Source organism: Tupaia chinensis, unplaced genomic scaffold (assembly GCF_000334495.1).
Source record: "Tupaia chinensis unplaced genomic scaffold, TupChi_1.0 Scaffold142717_1, whole genome shotgun sequence".
In the NCBI taxonomy this organism is placed as follows: domain Eukaryota; kingdom Metazoa; phylum Chordata; class Mammalia; order Scandentia; family Tupaiidae; genus Tupaia; species Tupaia belangeri.
In genome coordinates, this window is record NW_006202563.1 from 191,224 (window position 1) to 211,285 (window position 20,062).

General features: G+C 39.9%; 1 protein-coding gene across 1 annotated transcript in view; it reads left to right on the forward strand.

Moving 5' to 3' along the window:
- The first annotated feature begins 1,963 nt into the window (after positions 1 to 1,963).
- Positions 1,964 to 20,062, forward strand: part of OSBPL1A (oxysterol binding protein like 1A) — a 274,120-nt gene continuing 256,021 nt past the window's right edge. The window contains exons 1-2 of the mRNA XM_006163672.3: positions 1,964 to 2,141; positions 19,216 to 19,338. Coding sequence (XP_006163734.1) covers positions 19,218 to 19,338 — 121 coding nt within the window. The 5' untranslated portion in view covers positions 1,964 to 2,141; positions 19,216 to 19,217. The remainder of the gene's footprint in view (positions 2,142 to 19,215; positions 19,339 to 20,062) is intronic.

Sequence of the window (20,062 nt, forward strand, 5' to 3'; positions counted from 1 at the left end):
GGTCTGGGTGTCAAACTATGGTGGTCATGTGGGAATCCAGCACCCTTAACCACGTCACCTCCCAGCCTCTAAAATGAAATTTTGAAAAATTATCATACCTTTAGTTACACTAGCCACATTTCAAGTACTCAACAGTCCCATTTTGCTAGTGGCTTCTGTGCTGGTCAAAACAGAACTATAGAACATCATTGCAAGAAGTTCCACTAGACAACAATGTGCCCAAACAAATAATTCTGTTACACTACCATTGTGTTTATACCTGTAATGTCAATAATAAAAATGCCAAGGGCATATCTTTTCCTAAAATATACTTTAGGTAAATAACAAAGTCCTGCAAAATACAGTACAGTTAGTAATCCTACCAAGATTGGGACTTCTTTTATTAACAATTGTAATGATCAGTACTTCATGCTGCTGTTGGCTAGGATCTGTTTTTCATTTATAAACTGGAGATTTATACATGAAATCAAGGTCAAGAACTGGCAGTAAAATCATCATGGTGAAAACTGTTAAATAAAAAAATACTGACACTTGTTAAAGCAGTTAGGAAGACCTTATTTGGGTCCATCCCAATAGGGACAGGGGTTACTGCAGTGAGGGTCATTCAGTGGGGAAAGACATTGAACTCTACTCTGAATAAACCATAGACAAGTGGGAACTTACAGCCAAGGAACAGTGGGTCAGTGTATGGAAAACTTTCTAGAGGAGACCTGATGGTGGGAGTGGGGGAATTCTTACAGAGACAGGCCAGGGTCAGATATCACCTGGGGGATAGTGGAAGAGGAGGAATCCAATCAGATTTCAAGGATGATCAAATATTGAGGATTGGGGCTGAACTAAGGGAGCTTCTTTTGCTATAAGTGCATTTTACAAGGAAATTCATATATGTTAGGAAAAGGCTCAGTAGCCTAAAATTTGGCAGAATGAAGGCTTTCGTGGAAACATGTATAAAATTATTTCAGTAATCAATTTTTAAAAAGAATGATTTAACTTTACTTAATTGTTTTAATTTGACCAGAGAGAGGGAGAGAGAAGCAAGACACCATGGTCGGCCATGTGGGAGTCCAGCACCTTTAACCACCATGCCACCTGCCAGCCCCTCATAGTTAATTTTTATTTTGGTTATGAAGATGGTTTGGTATCCTGAGAAAATAAGCTCCAAGGTTTCTGCTTCCTAGACAAATATGATTGCCTTAGCTCCCACACATTTTTTGGTTGAACTATTGTGCTAGTCATGTGCTGGTTTTATTCAATGCTACCTTGGTATACACAAGCAAAAATTCAAGTTCCGTTTTAGTCGTGCATAAATCTTTTTTTAAAAACGTTGTTAATACTTAACTTTGAACCTTCACATTACAGACTATGTACTAATTTCTTTATCTAGACTCGCCATGCATTGAGTCTGAAGAGGTGGGCTTTTTATAAAACATTGTTTGATGGGAAGTAAAGAGAATTTCATAAATAAATCCGCATCACTCTAATGTATCTCTCACGTATGTCTTGCAATGGTTTTGTCTGTTTGGCATTTTAAGACCATTCTTTCACATATGGCAAGGAAAACCGGTGTTGCTAATTTATAATGCCAACTACGTTCTCTTGAGTCAAGATGCAACCAAATGAAAAAACAATTTGAACAGCTGGGTGAGTATTAACTCAGCGTTCTCGGTTTCTTTCAGCTGGGGGAACCTCTCCCAGGCATTGGCAACTCCACGGCGTCCTGTGATGAGGTCCGCCCCCCTACTCCTCTGGGTGTGGCGGGGAGGGGCAAGAAGGTTCTGCCGCTCCCTGTAGTAGTTGGCAGACTGGAACCCGCGTTACCAGCCCGGTGACGGGCGATGGCCCAAGACGGGGAAGTGGGCGTGGCCTCGCGCGCCGGTCACGTGCCGGGCTGGGCGCCTGCAAACCCTGCGACCGAGCGCACGCTTGCTCGCGGGGAGGGGCGGTGCCTCCACGCGCTCAGCGGGGTTCCTAGCGCCCGGAACCCAGATACTTTTGTTCTGCTGGGCTCACGGGTGCTCCGGGAGTACCTGCCAGAGTTGGGAGTTGGTGACGGCCGCTTCATCGACGTGGGGCGGGCAGACGGGAAGCCTGCGGTCGTGGCCCCAGTCTCGGGCGCTCTGGGAGCTCGGGGAACTGCGTAGGTCAGTTTCTCTCCGCCCACCTTGCCTGGAGTCCGAGGCGGGTCCCCGCGGAACGCCTGGTGCAGGGGCGGTCTCTCCGCGACTGTTGGGGGTGGGTGCTTGTCTCCTTGGGTTTCAGGATTGTCGGGGCGACACTGTTGGGTTGCTCCAGCGCTGCAGGAAGTTGGTTGGTAAAAGTAACAAAATGGTATTTGTTACACTTCCACTCCGGTACTACGACTTCGTGCTGGTGCCACATGCATCACCTGCCAAGTCTTCAACTGCGTGCTTTCTCGGTACTTTAGTGTGTGCATCTTAACTTTTACTTTCCTTCTAACAAGAGGATTGATTCACAATGGAAGTCACACGTTGTTCATGTGACCATTCTCACTCTCCACCGCGTGGTCTGTTCGACAAGCGTGAAAGCATATTGGAGGGGATTTAGAAACAATACGAAAGACCGCAGCTGCACAATGGAAACAGTAACGATTCACAAGCCCAGAGGCCTAAAGATGGGCAGATGGCTTTGAAAAGCTTGATGCTGATTTAGTTAGTTTTGTATAATTTTCAGTTGTCAAAGTTGTCGGTTTTGGGCAAACTTGTGAAATTGAACTGTTGGCAGTGTGATACTAAGTTACTGTAAGGCTGCTTGAGTGCTGTAAATGTGCCTGCTAGGCTTTGGGATCTTTGGGATCGTTGATAAATATAATTAAATCATCTTGAAAATCGTGGTGTGTTTTCCCTGAGAACTTCAGTCTCTGCACTGTAGTACAAACAATTTGAATGCAGTGTTTGGAACATCCTCACCAGTTTATTCAGCATTTGGGAAATACTTTGTTGATTTGTTTGGAGTACTAACAGTGTTAGAGTTCTAACTCTGATAGTGACTTTTTGCAGCAGTTCCACATGCAAATTCTTAACCTCTCAGCTGGAACTGTAAAGATACTATATTAATTACAATAAGAAAATCTTTTTCTTTTTTTTTTTTTGTCCCCCAATTCTAAACTACTAGGTAGGCTCTAGCTACAGTCTGTAAAGGAAAAGGGGAGAAAACTTAGTAAAATTCTTTTTAAACAATTAAACTATTTTTCATTTCTCCCAGGCAGCATTGAGCAACTGATACTCAAAATAGGAGTTAACTGAGTAGATAAATCTGAAGCAGTTGTAGGATGGTAAAGGCTGGTCATTTATCAGGTGATACTTCATAAATATCTCCTTGTGAATCAGCAACAATTTATGGTGTTGCATCTGGAGAGTGCTCGTTTTTATAGTTGTTACTTGAGCAGTACTTAGACCTGTGATTCAGAATAGCCAGATAGTATTTCTGCAAAAAAGATTTCTTCTCCACAATCCCCCTAAAACAAAGGGAAATAATATTGTTTTATAACCAAGAACTAGAGGACCAGCAGTTAGCATAATGGCTATATCACTGGACTCCTATGTAGTCAACCGCGTTTCATGTCCCGGACCCGGTGGCTTAAACTCACGCCGGGCGCGTGTACGTGCGTGCCCAAGATCCCGAGAGGAGAATGGAGGAGAAAGGGATTGCGGTGTGGCCACCCCCCCTGGGGGGTGATTTCTCCCTTTCTGTCTGTCTCTCCCTGTCTGCCTGGCAAGCGCACGCGCCCTGTAGCAAAAACCTCTCAAAAAAAAAAATAAATAAATATAAAAAACAAAAACTAGATAGAATACAGTCTCTCAAGTGATAACATGGTGCAATGTCTATTAAATAAATGTAAAGTTTTCTCCATGTGACTTTACTTAGAGATTCATGTGTGTGTATATTTGATCATATTTTAAAAGTTGGGACTCTGTCCTGACATTAGAAGCCACACTTTTGTACATGGTATGTGTTCACTGAGAAAGGCAGTTAGTGGAAAGTAGGAATCTGTTTATCTAATAACATAGGGAAGACAGACCAAGATAAACAAGTGCATGTGAGAAATGTGAAATGGTTTAGAACCTTATCACTTCTTTGAATGTAGATCTGATAGCGATCAGAACTTTACTGATGACCCAGTAAAGTCTTTGCTGTTACTAGAAAGAGGATCCGTTTTAACAGTGTAGGCATCAGCTTATGCCAACAACTCACTAATGAAGTTTCAGAAAAGATACTATCATGTACACTGCACAATATGTTTATGATCGTGGTGTCGTATAAGTGTCTGGTATGACCTCGACTCCTAGAAGTGTTGGCGTTTTCTTTACTCACATGACCTTACTGTATTGGTACTGTCATTATGAAGGGGCTAAATGAGGACTAAATGGAATAATTTCAACACTGTTAGAGCCGGTCACTCACTTTGAGTTCTTTTATCTGTTAGTCTCCGCATGAGAAATTGCTGTGCTATATAGTGAAAGCAGTCCTTATCATACATTTTCCTATCATGTGGCAATGGAAAGTAACCAAGTGTTTTTACTTTGTGTTTAGTTCCCTTTAAAGAGAAAGTTTTATGATGCATAACTGGTCAGTACTATACATGAGTAATTCATATTTTTATTTATTTATTTATTTATTTTTTGAGAGGTTTTTGCTATAGGGCACGTGCCCTTACCAGGAAGACAGAGAGAGAGAGAGAGAGAGAGAGAAAGCGATAAATCACCCCTCAGGGGGGATGGCCATGCCACAATCCCTTCTCCTTCATTCTCCTCTTGGGATCTTGGGCATACATGTACACGTTACCGGCGTGAGTGTAAGCCGCCGGGTCTGGTACTCAAACCACAGTTGACTATATGGGAGTCCAGTGACATAGCCATTATGCTAACTGCTGGTCCCAGTAATTCAGTTTTTAAAAGATAAATTTCAAATGTGAAATAACATTAAAAATTTTAAATGCATTTACCTAAAATTTAGGATACATCATTGAAAGGTACCATTTAACTGGCCCTCCTTGTGAGTATATTTATTATTAAGACTTGATTTATTTAGTTTGTGTGATACTACTTTAACTTAATGTTGCTACTTGAATGTTGCAAATGTGCCTACTAGGCTTTGTGAACTCTGCCCTTTGCTTCTATTGTATATACACACCTTGCTTTGAAACAGTAGCTAATAGTTTTCAGAATCTGTCAAGCTGAAATTCAAATCAGAGGTGTATCTGCAGTTTAGTCTTGATTGTTGAAGCAGATAAAATTATAGTACCTAAAGTTAGTTTAATGAAAAAGTCATGAAACATTTTTTTCAATGATAAAATACAATAGAAACAATATACAGGGCCAGTAGGTGGTGTGGTGGTTAAAGTGCTGGATCCCACATGGCCAGCTCCATGGTTCTACTCTTGGACCTGGAGGCCTGAAAAGCACACATGTGTGTGCATGTGCTTGCAAGCCCCAAATCCAGAAAGGAGAATGGAGGAAAAGGGATTGTGAAGTGGCTATCCCTCCTGGGGTGCTGGGGGTTGATTTCTCACTTTCCCTCACCCTCTGTCTCTCTCTAGCAAGCGTGCACAAACGTTATGGAAAAAAAAAAATTAGAAAAGAGGAACCAGTAGTTGATATACTGGTTTAGGCTCTGGACTCCCACATGGGTGACTGCAATTTGAGTCCTGGATACAGTGACTTGAAACTCATGCTGGGTGTATGTGTGTGCATGCCAAAAATCCTAGGAGGAGACTGGAGAAGAAGGGATAGTGGTGTGGTCATCCCCCCGGGGGGGTGATTGGGTGATTTCTCAGTTTCCCTCTTGCTATTTCGCTAAGTCTACTCAGGAGTCCACGAGCCCTATGGCAAAGTTCTAGAACAAACAAACAAATAACTAGAAAACAAAAACTGAATCGTATAAAATGGAAAACACCTGGTGAGTACAGTTGGTATTTTATTATGTGTATATGGGTACATGATGAAGATACATATAAAAAGGCAGCTTAAGTATGTCAAATATAAAGGGATCAATAATTAGGAATAAAGATCTTATAGTGCTTTCAGTGATTAACAAACAGTAGCATGACATTACAATTATAGCCAAAATTCTCCATAATTTTTTCCTAAGAAGAGTGATGCTCTTTATCAAGGAACAATGACTTATTGAAGAAGTCTGAGGAAAAAGGTTCACTGAATTAAAAATGGATTGGTTTTAATATTATTTTATAAGTGTTTAAAGACACAGGTGAATGTTTTCTAAAATAGACCTTATAATTTGCTGTTGTATTTTTTAAATTGCCATGTTTTAGATAAAGCTTCTTAAAATAAAAGGATCAGACTATAATTTAGTCAAACAGGGAAATTAACTGAAATTGGTGGCCTTTAATTTTAGAGGTTGAATTGAATTTTATGAACTGTATGGCATTATTTTTCTCAAGTTTATTTTGTGAAAGAAATTAGCTTCAACAGGATCCCATGCCATAACCCTTCCCCAGCTCGCCCAGTCACCCAGAATCACAGGCACACAGATGCACCAGGCATGTATCTAGACTTCCCATCTGGTTCAGTGTTGCACAGTGGTGCCTTATCACCTGCCACTGCAGCTGGTCCCTTTAACCATTTTAGCATATATTCTTCAGTGACATTAAGTACACTCACATGGTAGTACAGCAATCACCTCTATCCATCTCTTGAACCTTTTCATCACCCCAAGCTGAAACTCTGAGCCCATTAAACAACTCCCCATTCCTTTCTTCCAACCTATTTCTCCTTCCCTCTATCCATTTTTCTGGTTAATATTTGATCGACTGCTGTGTTTCAGGAATCTTGCTAGGTACTAGGAATGTAATGGAGAACGTGGTAGACATGCTTGATCAACTGAGCAGACTAGTGACAGCCAAAGAAATGACCACATGAATACCTACAAACTGCCATATCGTGGCCAGTGTAAAATCCCATGAGTTTCTAATAAAAGCCTGTTAGGTCGTTGGGAAAGTCATGACTTGTCTTTGTATGCAAAAATGCATCTTGACTTTCCTGACAACCTAATAGTTGATACTGGCAATGCAGAGAAAATCAGATCTCTCTACAGAAATATGGATAGTAATTTTTGATACACTTGTCCCATCCATAATATTCTCAAGTTCTAATTGTGCTATCAAGTTTAGAACCATGCCTGGATTATGGTAGGCTCTTATTGATTCTTTTCTTTGTTCGATATTAGAAATAGGGAAGGTGATTCTGGCCCTGGTGGTGATAAGGAAACCGCAGCTTCTTGTGGATGCCTGTCTAGCTCATGCTGGTGGGATGTTTCCCTGAATGTTCTCCTAGGGAATAAGGTTTCAGGTGGATACTAGTAGATATTTTAAATAGGGGTGTGTCAATTGCAGTAGGCTTTTAGTTATGATGGTTCCTGGATGAGAAAGAAAATTGCAATGAATGGCTTTGTGTCTTGGTATGAAACATTTTTCTTAGCAGTTTCTTTGTAGCATAGCTGAAAGAAACATAAAGACCTTTTTATTATACTGATCTAACACTTTAAGAGAGATTTTTGCTATAGGGTGCATGCACTCACCAGAGAGACAGAGACAGAGGGACAGAAAGTGTGAAATCACCCTCCAAGGGGCTGTTCACACTGCACAATTCCTTCTCTTCCATTCTCCTCTTGGGATCTTGGGCAGACATACACATGCACCCGGCATGAGTTTTAGGTCACCAGGTCCGGAACATGGTCGACTGAGTCCAGTGACATAACCATTTCGCCGTCTGCTGGTCCCAATACTGATCTAATCTATACTATTATCATTTTAAGAGTATTCTAGATATTTGTGGAGTTGTACTATTTTGCTTGAATGTTAAAGCCAGTGGGAAATTATTTCACTATAAAATTTTTTTACTGTTTTCTTTTAAAATTATTTCTTTTAATTTTATTTATTTATTATTATTATTTTTTAACTTGGCCAAAGAGAGAGAGAAAGTAAGAAAGCAAGCTTCCACGTCCAGGACTTGAACCACACGGTCAGCCATGTGGGAGTCCAGCACCTTAACCACTCCGCCACCTGTTGGCCCCTGTTTTTAATGCTTAGGAAACTGTTTATGGATGTACTTTTTAAGTGGATACATGACTTTCTAAGAGGAGATAACCATGCCACATCTCTGCCACTCCTTTCTAAAATAGTAAAAGTTTATAAGAGAAAAGTAGTGAAAATGCCTGTTTGCATTTTGGAGTTTATCATGTAGGTGTAGCTTCTTTCATTAACTTTCACATTTCATAGAAAACCGTTAGAATCTGCTTTGCCTGCAGATAGACTTAACTAGTTGTGATGCACATGATGTCAAAAATGCTTTGAAAAGAAGAGACTATCCATCTTATTTTAAGGATATTTTTAGTCATACAGGCACCTGTCTTAATAAGTCATCTATGGGATCGAGGCATAGAGCAACATGAATGCTTCGTTCTTCCAGTCTTGGTGAATTGAACTGGCCCTGTCTTCTTAATTACAGAAAAAAAAAAGTCTGTATTTTATTATTGATCTTTATGAACCTCTTTCCCCCCCTTTCTTTGCTACCATCCTGTCAGATAGGAAGAGAGTCCTTGTCCTGTTAAGATACCTAAAAATCTGTTCTATTTTTTCACTCCAGAAATTGGCAGTCATCAAACAGGATCTTCCCCTGGCTCCCACCTCTCCTCAAGATAATTTTAATCATCATCCTCCTCTTCAGCATCATTGCCTTTCCGGCCCACCAGCTTTAGGCAGTATACTTCCTACTTTCACAGGAATCTCAAGCTCACCACAACCAAACAATCAAAACTTCACCCAAAATTGTTTCTTTTCTATTCCATATCTTGATTAATCTCCCATCATGTATCTAGTTGTCCAAACTAGAAGCCTTGTTCACCCTTGTGATCTTGGTGAATGACTTACTCTTCCCGTACCAGCTAAAATTCTATGTTCTTTATGATTCCTCCATAACTAATGAAGAGCCATCCACCACTTTCTCCTCTGTGTGGCTACTGTCCCTGAGCATTACTGTCATTGTCACTTGTGGTAGTAGTTATTGCTTGCATGCTTGCCTTGTTACTGAAGGACAGAGACAGTGTCATTGCATTTCCAGTGCCTAAAATAGCTCCTGCCAATAGGTACTCAAGAAACATTTGTTGAATAAATTTTAATCTGAATCCCAGGACTTAGGAGCAGCTGACATGGTTAATATTTCACAATAGACTGTTTAAGTGGATAATAAATTTATTTTTATCCATTTCATACTTATTGTACAAAAATGGAAGAACATAATTTTTTGTTTTTCTGTAAAGCAATTTGATAGCTCATAATGTTGCAGAGAACTTCTAGTTTATTTTGAAGATTTATACTTAAGATAGTCTGTGATTTAATCCTTTAAAAGCATGAAAAGAATATTAAATAAAATCTTTTTTTTTTCTTTTTCCGAGAGGTTTTTGCTATAGGGTACGTGCACTCGCCAGAAAGACAGAGACAGAAGCGAGAAATCACCCCCCCCAGGGGGGATGATAACCCCACAATCCCTTCTTCTCCATTCTCCTCTTGGGATCTTGGGCATGGATGCGCACATGCCTAGAGTGAATTTAAGCCACCAGGTCCAGGACTCGAACCACAGTTGACTACATGGGAGTCCAGCTACATAGCCATTATGCTAACTGCTGGTCCCAATAAAATCTTTTTGTGTAATATGCAAAGAATTCTAGATCATCACTTCTTGTTTAATGCGCTTGACTAATCGAAAACATATATAAAAGGGCCAGCCCCATGACCTAGTGGTTAAAGGAGCTTTATCACACATGACTGTCCATGGCGTGAAAAACATGTTGGGCATGTGAGTGTGCACATGCCTCAAATCCTGATAGGACAGAGAAATGAAGCAGAAATAATTGTGGTGTGCCCATATCCCACTGAGGGATGCTCTCTCTCTCTTTCTGTCTGGCAAGTTCACATACCCTCTGGCACTTAAGAAAATTATAGTTTGGGGACCAGCAGATGGCTTAATGGTTACATTGCTCAGTTCCCACAGAGTTGACTGTGGTTCGAGTCCAGGACCCAGTGGTTTAAAATTCATGGCAGTTTCTTTGTAGCATAGCTGAAAGAAACATAAAGACCTTTTTATTATACTGATCTAACACTTTAAGAGAGATTTTTGCTATAGGGTGCATGCACTCACCAGAGAGACAGAGACAGAGGGACAGAAAGTGTGAAATCACCCTCCAAGGGGCTGTTCACACTGCACAATTCCTTCTCTTCCATTCTCCTCTTGGGATCTTGGGCAGACATACACATGCACCCGGCATGAGTTTTAAGTCACCAGGTCCGGAACATGGTCGACTGAGTCCAGTGACATAACCATTTCGCCATCTGCTGGTCCCAATACTGATCTAATCTATACTATTATCATTTTAAGAGTATTCTAGATATTTGTGGAGTTGTACTATTTTGCTTGAATGTTAAAGCCAGTGGGAAATTATTTCACTATAAAATTTTTTTACTGTTTTCTTTTAAAATTATTTCTTTTAATTTTATTTATTTATTATTATTATTTTTTAACTTGGCCAAAGAGAGAGAGAAAGTAAGAAAGCAAGCTGCCACGTCCAGGACTTGAACCACACGGTCAGCCATGTGGGAGTCCAGCACCTTAACCACTCTGCCACCTGTTGGCCCCTGTTTTTAATGCTTAGGAAACTGTTTATGGATGTACTTTTTAAGTGGATACATGACTTTCTAAGAGGAGATAACCATGCCACATCTCTGCCACTCCTTTCTAAAATAGTAAAAGTTTATAAGAGAAAAGTAGTGAAAATGCCTGTTTGCATTTTGGAGTTTATCATGTAGGTGTAGCTTCTTTCATTAACTTTCACATTTCATAGAAAACCGTTAGAATCTGCTTTGCCTGCAGATAGACTTAACTAGTTGTGATGCACATGATGTCAAAAATGCTTTGAAAAGAAGAGACTATCCATCTTATTTTAAGGATATTTTTAGTCATACAGGCACCTGTCTTAATAAGTCATCTATGGGATCGAGGCATAGAGCAACATGAATGCTTCGTTCTTCCAGTCTTGGTGAATTGAACTGGCCCTGTCTTCTTAATTACAGAAAAAAAAAAGTCTGTATTTTATTATTGATCTTTATGAACCTCTTTCCCCCCCTTTCTTTGCTACCATCCTGTCAGATAGGAAGAGAGTCCTTGTCCTGTTAAGATACCTAAAAATCTGTTCTATTTTTTCACTCCAGAAATTGGCAGTCATCAAACAGGATCTTCCCCTGGCTCCCACCTCTCCTCAAGATAATTTTAATCATCATCCTCCTCTTCAGCATCATTGCCTTTCCGGCCCACCAGCTTTAGGCAGTATACTTCCTACTTTCACAGGAATCTCAAGCTCACCACAACCAAACAATCAAAACTTCACCCAAAATTGTTTCTTTTCTATTCCATATCTTGATTAATCTCCCATCATGTATCTAGTTGTCCAAACTAGAAGCCTTGTTCACCCTTGTGATCTTGGTGAATGACTTACTCTTCCCGTACCAGCTAAAATTCTATGTTCTTTATGATTCCTCCATAACTAATGAAGAGCCATCCACCACTTTCTCCTCTGTGTGGCTACTGTCCCTGAGCATTACTGTCATTGTCACTTGTGGTAGTAGTTATTGCTTGCATGCTTGCCTTGTTACTGAAGGACAGAGACAGTGTCATTGCATTTCCAGTGCCTAAAATAGCTCCTGCCAATAGGTACTCAAGAAACATTTGTTGAATAAATTTTAATCTGAATCCCAGGACTTAGGAGCAGCTGACATGGTTAATATTTCACAATAGACTGTTTAAGTGGATAATAAATTTATTTTTATCCATTTCATACTTATTGTACAAAAATGGAAGAACATAATTTTTTGTTTTTCTGTAAAGCAATTTGATAGCTCATAATGTTGCAGAGAACTTCTAGTTTATTTTGAAGATTTATACTTAAGATAGTCTGTGATTTAATCCTTTAAAAGCATGAAAAGAATATTAAATAAAATCTTTTTTTTTTCTTTTTCCGAGAGGTTTTTGCTATAGGGTACGTGCACTCGCCAGAAAGACAGAGACAGAAGCGAGAAATCACCCCCCCCCCAGGGGGGATGGTACCCCCACAATCCCTTCTTCTCCATTCTCCTCTTGGGATCTTGGGCATGGATGCGCACATGCCTAGAGTGAATTTAAGCCACCAGGTCCAGGACTCGAACCACAGTTGACTACATGGGAGTCCAGCTACATAGCCATTATGCTAACTGCTGGTCCCAATAAAATCTTTTTGTGTAATATGCAAAGAATTCTAGATCATCACTTCTTGTTTAATGCGCTTGACTAATCGAAAACATATATAAAAGGGCCAGCCCCATGACCTAGTGGTTAAAGGAGCTTTATCACACATGACTGTCCATGGCGTGAAAAACATGTTGGGCATGTGAGTGTGCACATGCCTCAAATCCTGATAGGACAGAGAAATGAAGCAGAAATAATTGTGGTGTGCCCATATCCCACTGAGGGATGCTCACTCTCTCTCTCTTTCTGTCTGGCAAGTTCACATACCCTCTGGCACTTAAGAAAATTATAGTTTGGGGACCAGCAGATGGCTTAATGGTTACATTGCTCAGTTTCCACAGAGTTGACTGTGGTTCGAGTCCAGGACCCAGTGGTTTAAAATTCATGCTGAGTATGTATGTATGTGTGCCCAAAATCCAAAGAGGAGAATGGAGGAGAAGGGATTGTGGCATGACTATCCCATTGGGGAGTGATTTCTCCCTTTCTTTCTCTGTCTCTCTGTCTCTCCAGTTAGTACAATCACCTATAGGAAAAATCTCTTGCTCTTAAAAACATTTTTTTTTATATGTGATAAAATGCCTCTTTAATTAGAAACAAGGGGTTTGGGGAACAGCAGATGGCCTAATGGTTAGGTCACTGGACTCCCACATAGTCGACCGTGGTTTGAGTCCTGGACCTGATAGCTTAAAACTCACGCCTGGCACTTGTGCATCTAAGGGGTGATTTCTTACTCTCTGTCTCTCCAGTGAGCGCATGTGCCCTAAACCAAAAGTCTCTCTTAAAAAGAAACAAAGATTGTTGTTGTTGTTTTGCTAAAGTTTATTTCCTCCATGAGTGAGAGAGCACCTCCAACAGGGTCTTAATGCTGCTATCTACTCCAGCCTTCAGCGAGCCCTGGATTGAGGACACACGTGCCCATTGTACACGGGGAGATCTGGAGACTTGAGTTGGGAAACTTCTCATGTGGGAATGCCTTGCAGAGCATGGCGCTTTACTGCTGTGTCACCGTTTGGGCCCTGTTTTTATTCTTTGTTTGTCTTCAATAACTTGTAATATCCTACAATATAAAGAACTGCCTTTATGTTGTAGGAAATTTACCGTTACCAAAAGAAGATATTTAAAACCATTTACAGTTGTTACCATGAGGAGTTAGTACCCTGATCTCTTTTTTCATTGTTTCTCTGAACATGTAGAACATATGTAAAGATTATGTTATATGGAAACCCTCTTACCTAATGATATGTGCAATTACATAGTTGTAGGAATTTATCCATAATGTGTTTTTATTTATTTATTGTTTTAAGGGAGATTTTTGCTATAGGGAGCATGTACTCACCGTAGAGACAGAAAGCGAGAAATCACCTCCCATGGGGGATGGCCACACCGCAAACCCTTCTCCATTCTCCTCTCAGAACCTTGTGCATACATACACATGCACTTGTCATGAGTTTTAAGCTGCCAGGTCCAGGACATGAACTGCTATTGACTGCATGGGAGTCTAGCAACATAACCATTACACCATCTGCTGGTCCCTTGTGTTTTGTTTTGTTTGTTTGTTGTTGTTGTTTTAATTTGCTGTTAGATGTGTGCATTTGCTGGAGGGAGAGAGGGGAAGTTAGAAAGCATCCCCTAGAGGGGCCAGTGGTTAGTGTAATGGCTGTGTCGCTGGACTCCCACATAGTTGACCGTGGTTCGAGTCCTGGACCTGGTGGCTTGAACTCACGCTGGGCGCACGTGCATGCCCGAGATCCCGAGAGGAGAACGGAGGAGAAGGGATTGCGATGTGGCCATCCCCTCTTGCTTTCTATCTCTCTTTGTCTGTCTGGTGAGCACAAGCGCCCTATAGCAAAAATAGCTCAAAAAAAAAAAAAAAAAAAAAAAGCATCCCCTAGAGGGGATGGCTATGCCACAGTCCTTTCTCCTGCACTCTCCTCTGGGGATTTTGAGCATGCATACACACACTTGCCCAGTGTGTTTTTTCCAAGCCACCTGATCCAGCATTCAAACCATGCAGTTAGCCACGTTGTGGGATCCAGCTACCTTACCCACACCACTGGCTGGCTCCACAACACTTTTTATGACTTCATATTATGCAGCTGTGTGAATGAATCTTTATTGATGGTTTCTTTATTTTGTTGCCATATAAATAATGTTACAATAAATTTAAATCCAATCGGCCCTCATATCCATTGATTCTGTAGCTGCAGATTTAACCAATTGTGGAATGAGAATATTAAAAAAACCCAATAATACAACAATAAATAAAAGTAGTGCAACAATTATTTACATAATATTTACATTGAATTAGATCTTACATATAACCTAGAGATGACTTAAAGTATTTTGAAGGATATGCTCAGGTTATGTGTAAATACTATGTATGCCATTTTAGTTAAGGGACTTGAGCATGCAAGGATTTTGTATTTGCAGGGGGCTCTGGAATCAGTTCCTACTAAGGACATTGAGGGATAACTGTTAAATTTTTTATATGGTGAGGCTGGCAGGTGGCATAGTGGTTACGTTACTGGACTGCCACATGTCTGACCATGGTTTGAGTACCAGACCCAGTGCCTTGAAAATCATGCTGGGTGCATGCATGTGAGTGCCCAAGATCCCAGGAGGAGAATGGAGGAGAAGGGATCGTGGCCTGACCATAACCCTGGAGGGTGATTTCTCACTTTCACTCTTAGTGTCTCTGTCTCTTTCTCTAGCGAGCTCATGTGCCTTATGGCAAAAACCTCTTAAAATATTTTTATACAGTGGGACTAACAGGTGGCATGGTGGTTGGAATACTGGACTCCCACATGGCCAACCACAGTCCCAGACCTGGTGACTTACATTCTCTCTCTCTCTCTCTGTCTCTGTCTGATGAGTACATGTGTGCTATAGCAAATAATAATAAAATTCTTAAAATCTGTTTAGATAGTTAGTCTTAATGTTTTACTATTTTAGTAAGTACATGCATGTCAAAGGGATAAAAAGTAATTTCTTTTTCCCCCCTTCATAAATTCTTAGTTGAGATACTCTCCTGAAAACAAGTTAAATTAACAAGAGAAAACTCAGTAGAAATGTATTTAATGCCCATCCTACAGAAGAGACCTCAGTTCAAAAGTATCCCTCGAACCAGCAGTTAGCATAATGGCTATGTCACTGGACTCCTACGTAGTTGACCGCGGTTCGTGTCCTGGACCTGGTGGTTTAAAACTCATGCCGGGCGCGTGTGCGTGCGTGCCCAGGATCCCGAGAGGAGAATAGAGGAGAGGGGACTGTGGCGTGACCATCCCCCCTGGGGGGTGATTTCTCGCTTTCTGTCTCTATGTCTCTCTCTGTCTGTCGGGCGAGCGCACGCGCCCTATAGTGAAAACCTCTCCCCCCAAAAAAAGATAAAAAGTATCCCTCAAAGCTGTGGCTTGGGGCCCCATCTTATATAGCATATCCAACAACCAAAAAAAACCCCCAGTAAATTTAGATCAAGGGCCAGTCTCCAGTGGTAGGAAGACTGAGAAGGCAGGAAAGTTTGCTCCCAGTTCCTTTGGCCTTGCCCATCCTGAACTGGTAAATAAGCTATCTCCATGGTGATGGGGTATGTATGAGGTGGGGTGGGGGATTTATATCCTGCACTCAGGCAGACAGGGGAAAGGCGAAACTACCCCCACCCCCCACTCCCCGACTTCTAACCTTCTTCAGCCCAACACTCCTCAGTATTTTAGAAATAAATATTTTGGTTTCCTTCAATGTGATTGAATGTAGAGGTGATTACTAGAAAAGCTGTTTAGCAAGCTGTGTTTTTACAATCACTGTTAGATAAAGTCTCCTAGGAAAATGTACTCTGAAAATAAGTCTCTGGATCAGAGCCTGAGTTTGGTCACCTTTGGAATTTGTAAGAGCTCTTTCAAAAGGAAGTCAGTGAAATTGGAACAGCACTGGGAACAGGCATCATCCAGTTTGGTTATTTGGTAAGGCCATTATAGGGACCAGGCCTAGGCCTTGAGCTGGCAGGAATTTGTTGGGGGAGAAGACTGTCCTTTATTTTCTACTCCTGAATCACAGGGCCAAACCCTCGTTCTCAGGTATCAATAGAAACACTTCTCTGAGCGGTGGAATGAGTACCCCCAGTTATTAGCATAATGTGGAGGTAGGAATATTATAGTACATAGGCAGATAGACCAAGGATGAGTCCTACGCCAGGCACATGGGTACATTTCAGGGGTTTCCCTTCCCTCTGGAGATTCCCTGTGCTCATTTCCTATTTCCTGCATCCCTAGTCTTTCTCTTTCTTGGTTTATGAATTTTGGTGGGCCACATCCTTCAAGAGTTTCCTGTGAAACTTACAGGAAGTAAATTGGTGTCATTGTATCTCTAAAAATGTCTTCATTCTACCATCACTTTTGATTTCGTTGGTTGTAGAATAATTTTCCTACAGGAAGTTTTGGGCATTTCTTTATTGTCTTTTAGTTACTTATGTTGCTGAGAGATCAAAATCATTCTGCCTGCTCTTTCTTTTATGACTTGATATTTTTCCTTCCTTGGAAATTTAAAGAATCTTCTTTGACTCCCAAGTTTTAGGATTTTATGATGAAATGACTTCATGGGTTCTAGTTTGTCTATAGGCCAGAAATTTTCCAGAATTGTTTGGCTGTCATTTGGGCCTTCTTAATTCTGTAGAATTTTCTTGAATTGTGTATTTCTTCCCTTTCTGTTTTTTTTTCTAGAACTTCTGTTGTTCGGATGTTTGACCTCCTGAACCAGAACTCTTTTTTCTCCTATTTTATGTTTACCTTTATTTTCTTTCTTGTTGCTGGAGAGCATGTGTACTTGCCTGAGAAAAGAGAGAGAAAGCCACCCTTCCAATAAGCCAAGGTGAAGTTGCAGTCCTTTTTCCTCCATTTCTCTATCCCTTCATGACCCTGTATATGCAGGCACAGATGTCCAGCATACCTTTCAAGCCACCATGTCTTTCAAACTCATGTGGCATCTGGCTTTCCACGCATAGCAGGTAACCACTGCGCTAGGAAGCCAGCCCTTAACAGCTTAATTTTTTAGGAGATAGTCTCAAACTTATTTTCCAACTCTTCAATTGAACTTTTTATTTTCACTATCTTTTTTTTTTTGTAATTTTATTTTTTAGACTACATCTTGTTTTTGTTAGATTACATCTTGTTTTTGTTACAGGATTGAATGAATTTTATTCTCTAAGGATCTTAGTTCCTAATTTTTAAACTTTTCTCGGAATACTTTGATTTTTCCATGTTTGCTTTCCTTTCTTGTTTGGTTTTGGTCTCTATCTTTCATGTTTTAAAGTGGAGAACTGGAGAGCTATTGGAAACAGAGAAAGTAGGTAGATGTTGACTGTCCGCTTCCTGAAAGGTTCATTTGGCTTGGCCATATTGTTGAGATCTCCTGGTGTCTTTCTTCTTGGAATGCATTCTATGTTAGGGAATGAATTTTATCTAGTTAAATCTTCTCCTGTAGGGTAGAGTCTGGCTTGACAGAATTAGTGGTGCTGACTAGAGGGAGAGGGCTAGAGGTCCTTGTGTTTGGTCTTTATTGCCTGCTATTTTTGTAACTGTGCTTCAACTCTGTCATTGATTCTGCAACCTGTAGATCATCTCTTTTAGCATTTCTAGAAGATTCATTTAACAAGTGGATGGACAGGAATTCCTGCTTCTGACTTTTCCATTACCTCAAATAATGCAGTCTTTATAAACACACATGCTTAGAAAATAATCTTGTATAAATGTTTCTGTAGACTATTTTCCTGCAAATAGTCACCTAGGCAAAATAAATGGTGTTTGTGTATTTTTAAGTTTAATATTGCCAAAGTGTTGCCTCTCCCCCTACACCATAGGAAAGATTGTATGCGTTTGCATTTATATTGGCATTTAGAGCAATGTATAGTTCTTGGCAATGCCAACATGGAGTATGTTCAATTGCTCCCTTTTTTTATTTTCCTGTTCTAGTGAGCAAAAAAATAGTATTTGTTTTACTTTATTTATATTTATTTATTGGTAAATAAATTTGTATTTCTTCTGGGAGCTGCTATTCATAATACTTGGACATTTTGGCATGAATGCTTTAAATTTGGTTATAAATCTCTATATTTAGTTTGAAGTTTGATAAGTGACGATAAAAGTAAATTTATTCAAGAATAGTCACTCCAGGGACAAGCAGATGGCATAATGGTTACATTGCTGGACTCCCATGTAGTATACCGCAGTTCGAGTCCCAGAACCAGCAGCTTTAAACTCAGTCCAGGCATGGGTTCTCACAATCCCGAGAAGAGAATGGTGGAAAAGAGATTTTGGTATGGCCATCCTTCCTGGGGGGTGATTTCTCACTTTCTAATTTCCTGTCTCTGTCTCTCTGGCTAGTGCACGTGCCCTATAACCAAAATCTCTCTTTAAAAAAAAAAAAAAAAAGGTCAAGGATCCTTATCTATAATTTATTTTTCTATTCAGAATGCTTTTTTACATAGCTTTGGAATATGTTCATTTACATTTCTTAGAATATTTCTATATGAGGGGCCAGATTATTTTAACTTAATATCTAGTTATTAATGTTGCAATAATAACTGCATAATACCTTGTTTGATGTTGACTATCCAGTTTTATGTATGCAATCTTATAGCAGTTCATGAAGTTAGTTATATTTTGTAAATGAGGAACATAAGGCTTTGAGAGGTTAAGAAACTGGTTCAAATGTCTAGTGTACTTCTTTGATAGTAATAAAAAGAATGAAAATCTCAGGGGTGAATTCTGGCTCTACAACAGATTCATTTGGTTAGTTCTTGTGTTTATCTTAGCTGCATTATGAAGATGGTTCTTTTCCTTTTCTCAGTTAGTAGGTAATATCCAAAACTAACTATGTTTTTAGATAACAGCAGTACTATTATTATTTTTTAATCCAGAAATGAGCACAGAAGTGGAACAACAGCTTCTCCATCATGCCAGAAATGGCAATGCTGAAGAAGTAAGAGAACTATTAGAGTTCATGGAGAGGAATGAAATAATTGCTGACATCAATTGCAAAGGTAAGCTTTGAACAGATTTTTTCTTAACCTTTCTCTTATGACTCTGCAATATTCTTTTTTTTTCTTTAAATGTATTTACATTCATTCACTATACATCACCACAGCAAACAAAATGAGATTTCCTATCCAGAATACACTGTATATTGGCTTAATAAAGCACATCAACATATGTGTTATCAACAACAAACAATTATCCATTTCCTGTTTCCTGTATATTTTGTTATTTTTTGCCATTCTTAATTCCCTATCTCTCACCATCTGCCGTGTCCCACCCTCCTCCCACACTGTCTCTGGTATCCATGGTTGCTTTCTATGCCCTTCCCCCCATTTTATTTATTTGCTAAAGAACTTAATTAATCTAAATATTTCCAATAGCAAGCGCAGCTGATATATACATATCCATGAACACAAGTCTGACCCTAGGCATAAACCTCAGTGAGTAGAATGAACATACAACAAAGTAGCATCCAGTTGGGACTATATAGCTTACTGCAGTCCTCAAATATGCCTTTTTAAAAAGTTCTGTGAAAAATAGTTTTCATGATTTTTTTCTCTTGAAAAATTTTTTAATTAATTAATTTACATTCATCCCCTAATCATTGTCACAGCATACAAAAAATGGTTATCCATCCAGAACATACTGTATAGTGGCTTAATCATGCATATTATCAATAATTTTCCATTTCTAGTTTCATATATTTATATATATGTGTGTGTGTGTGTG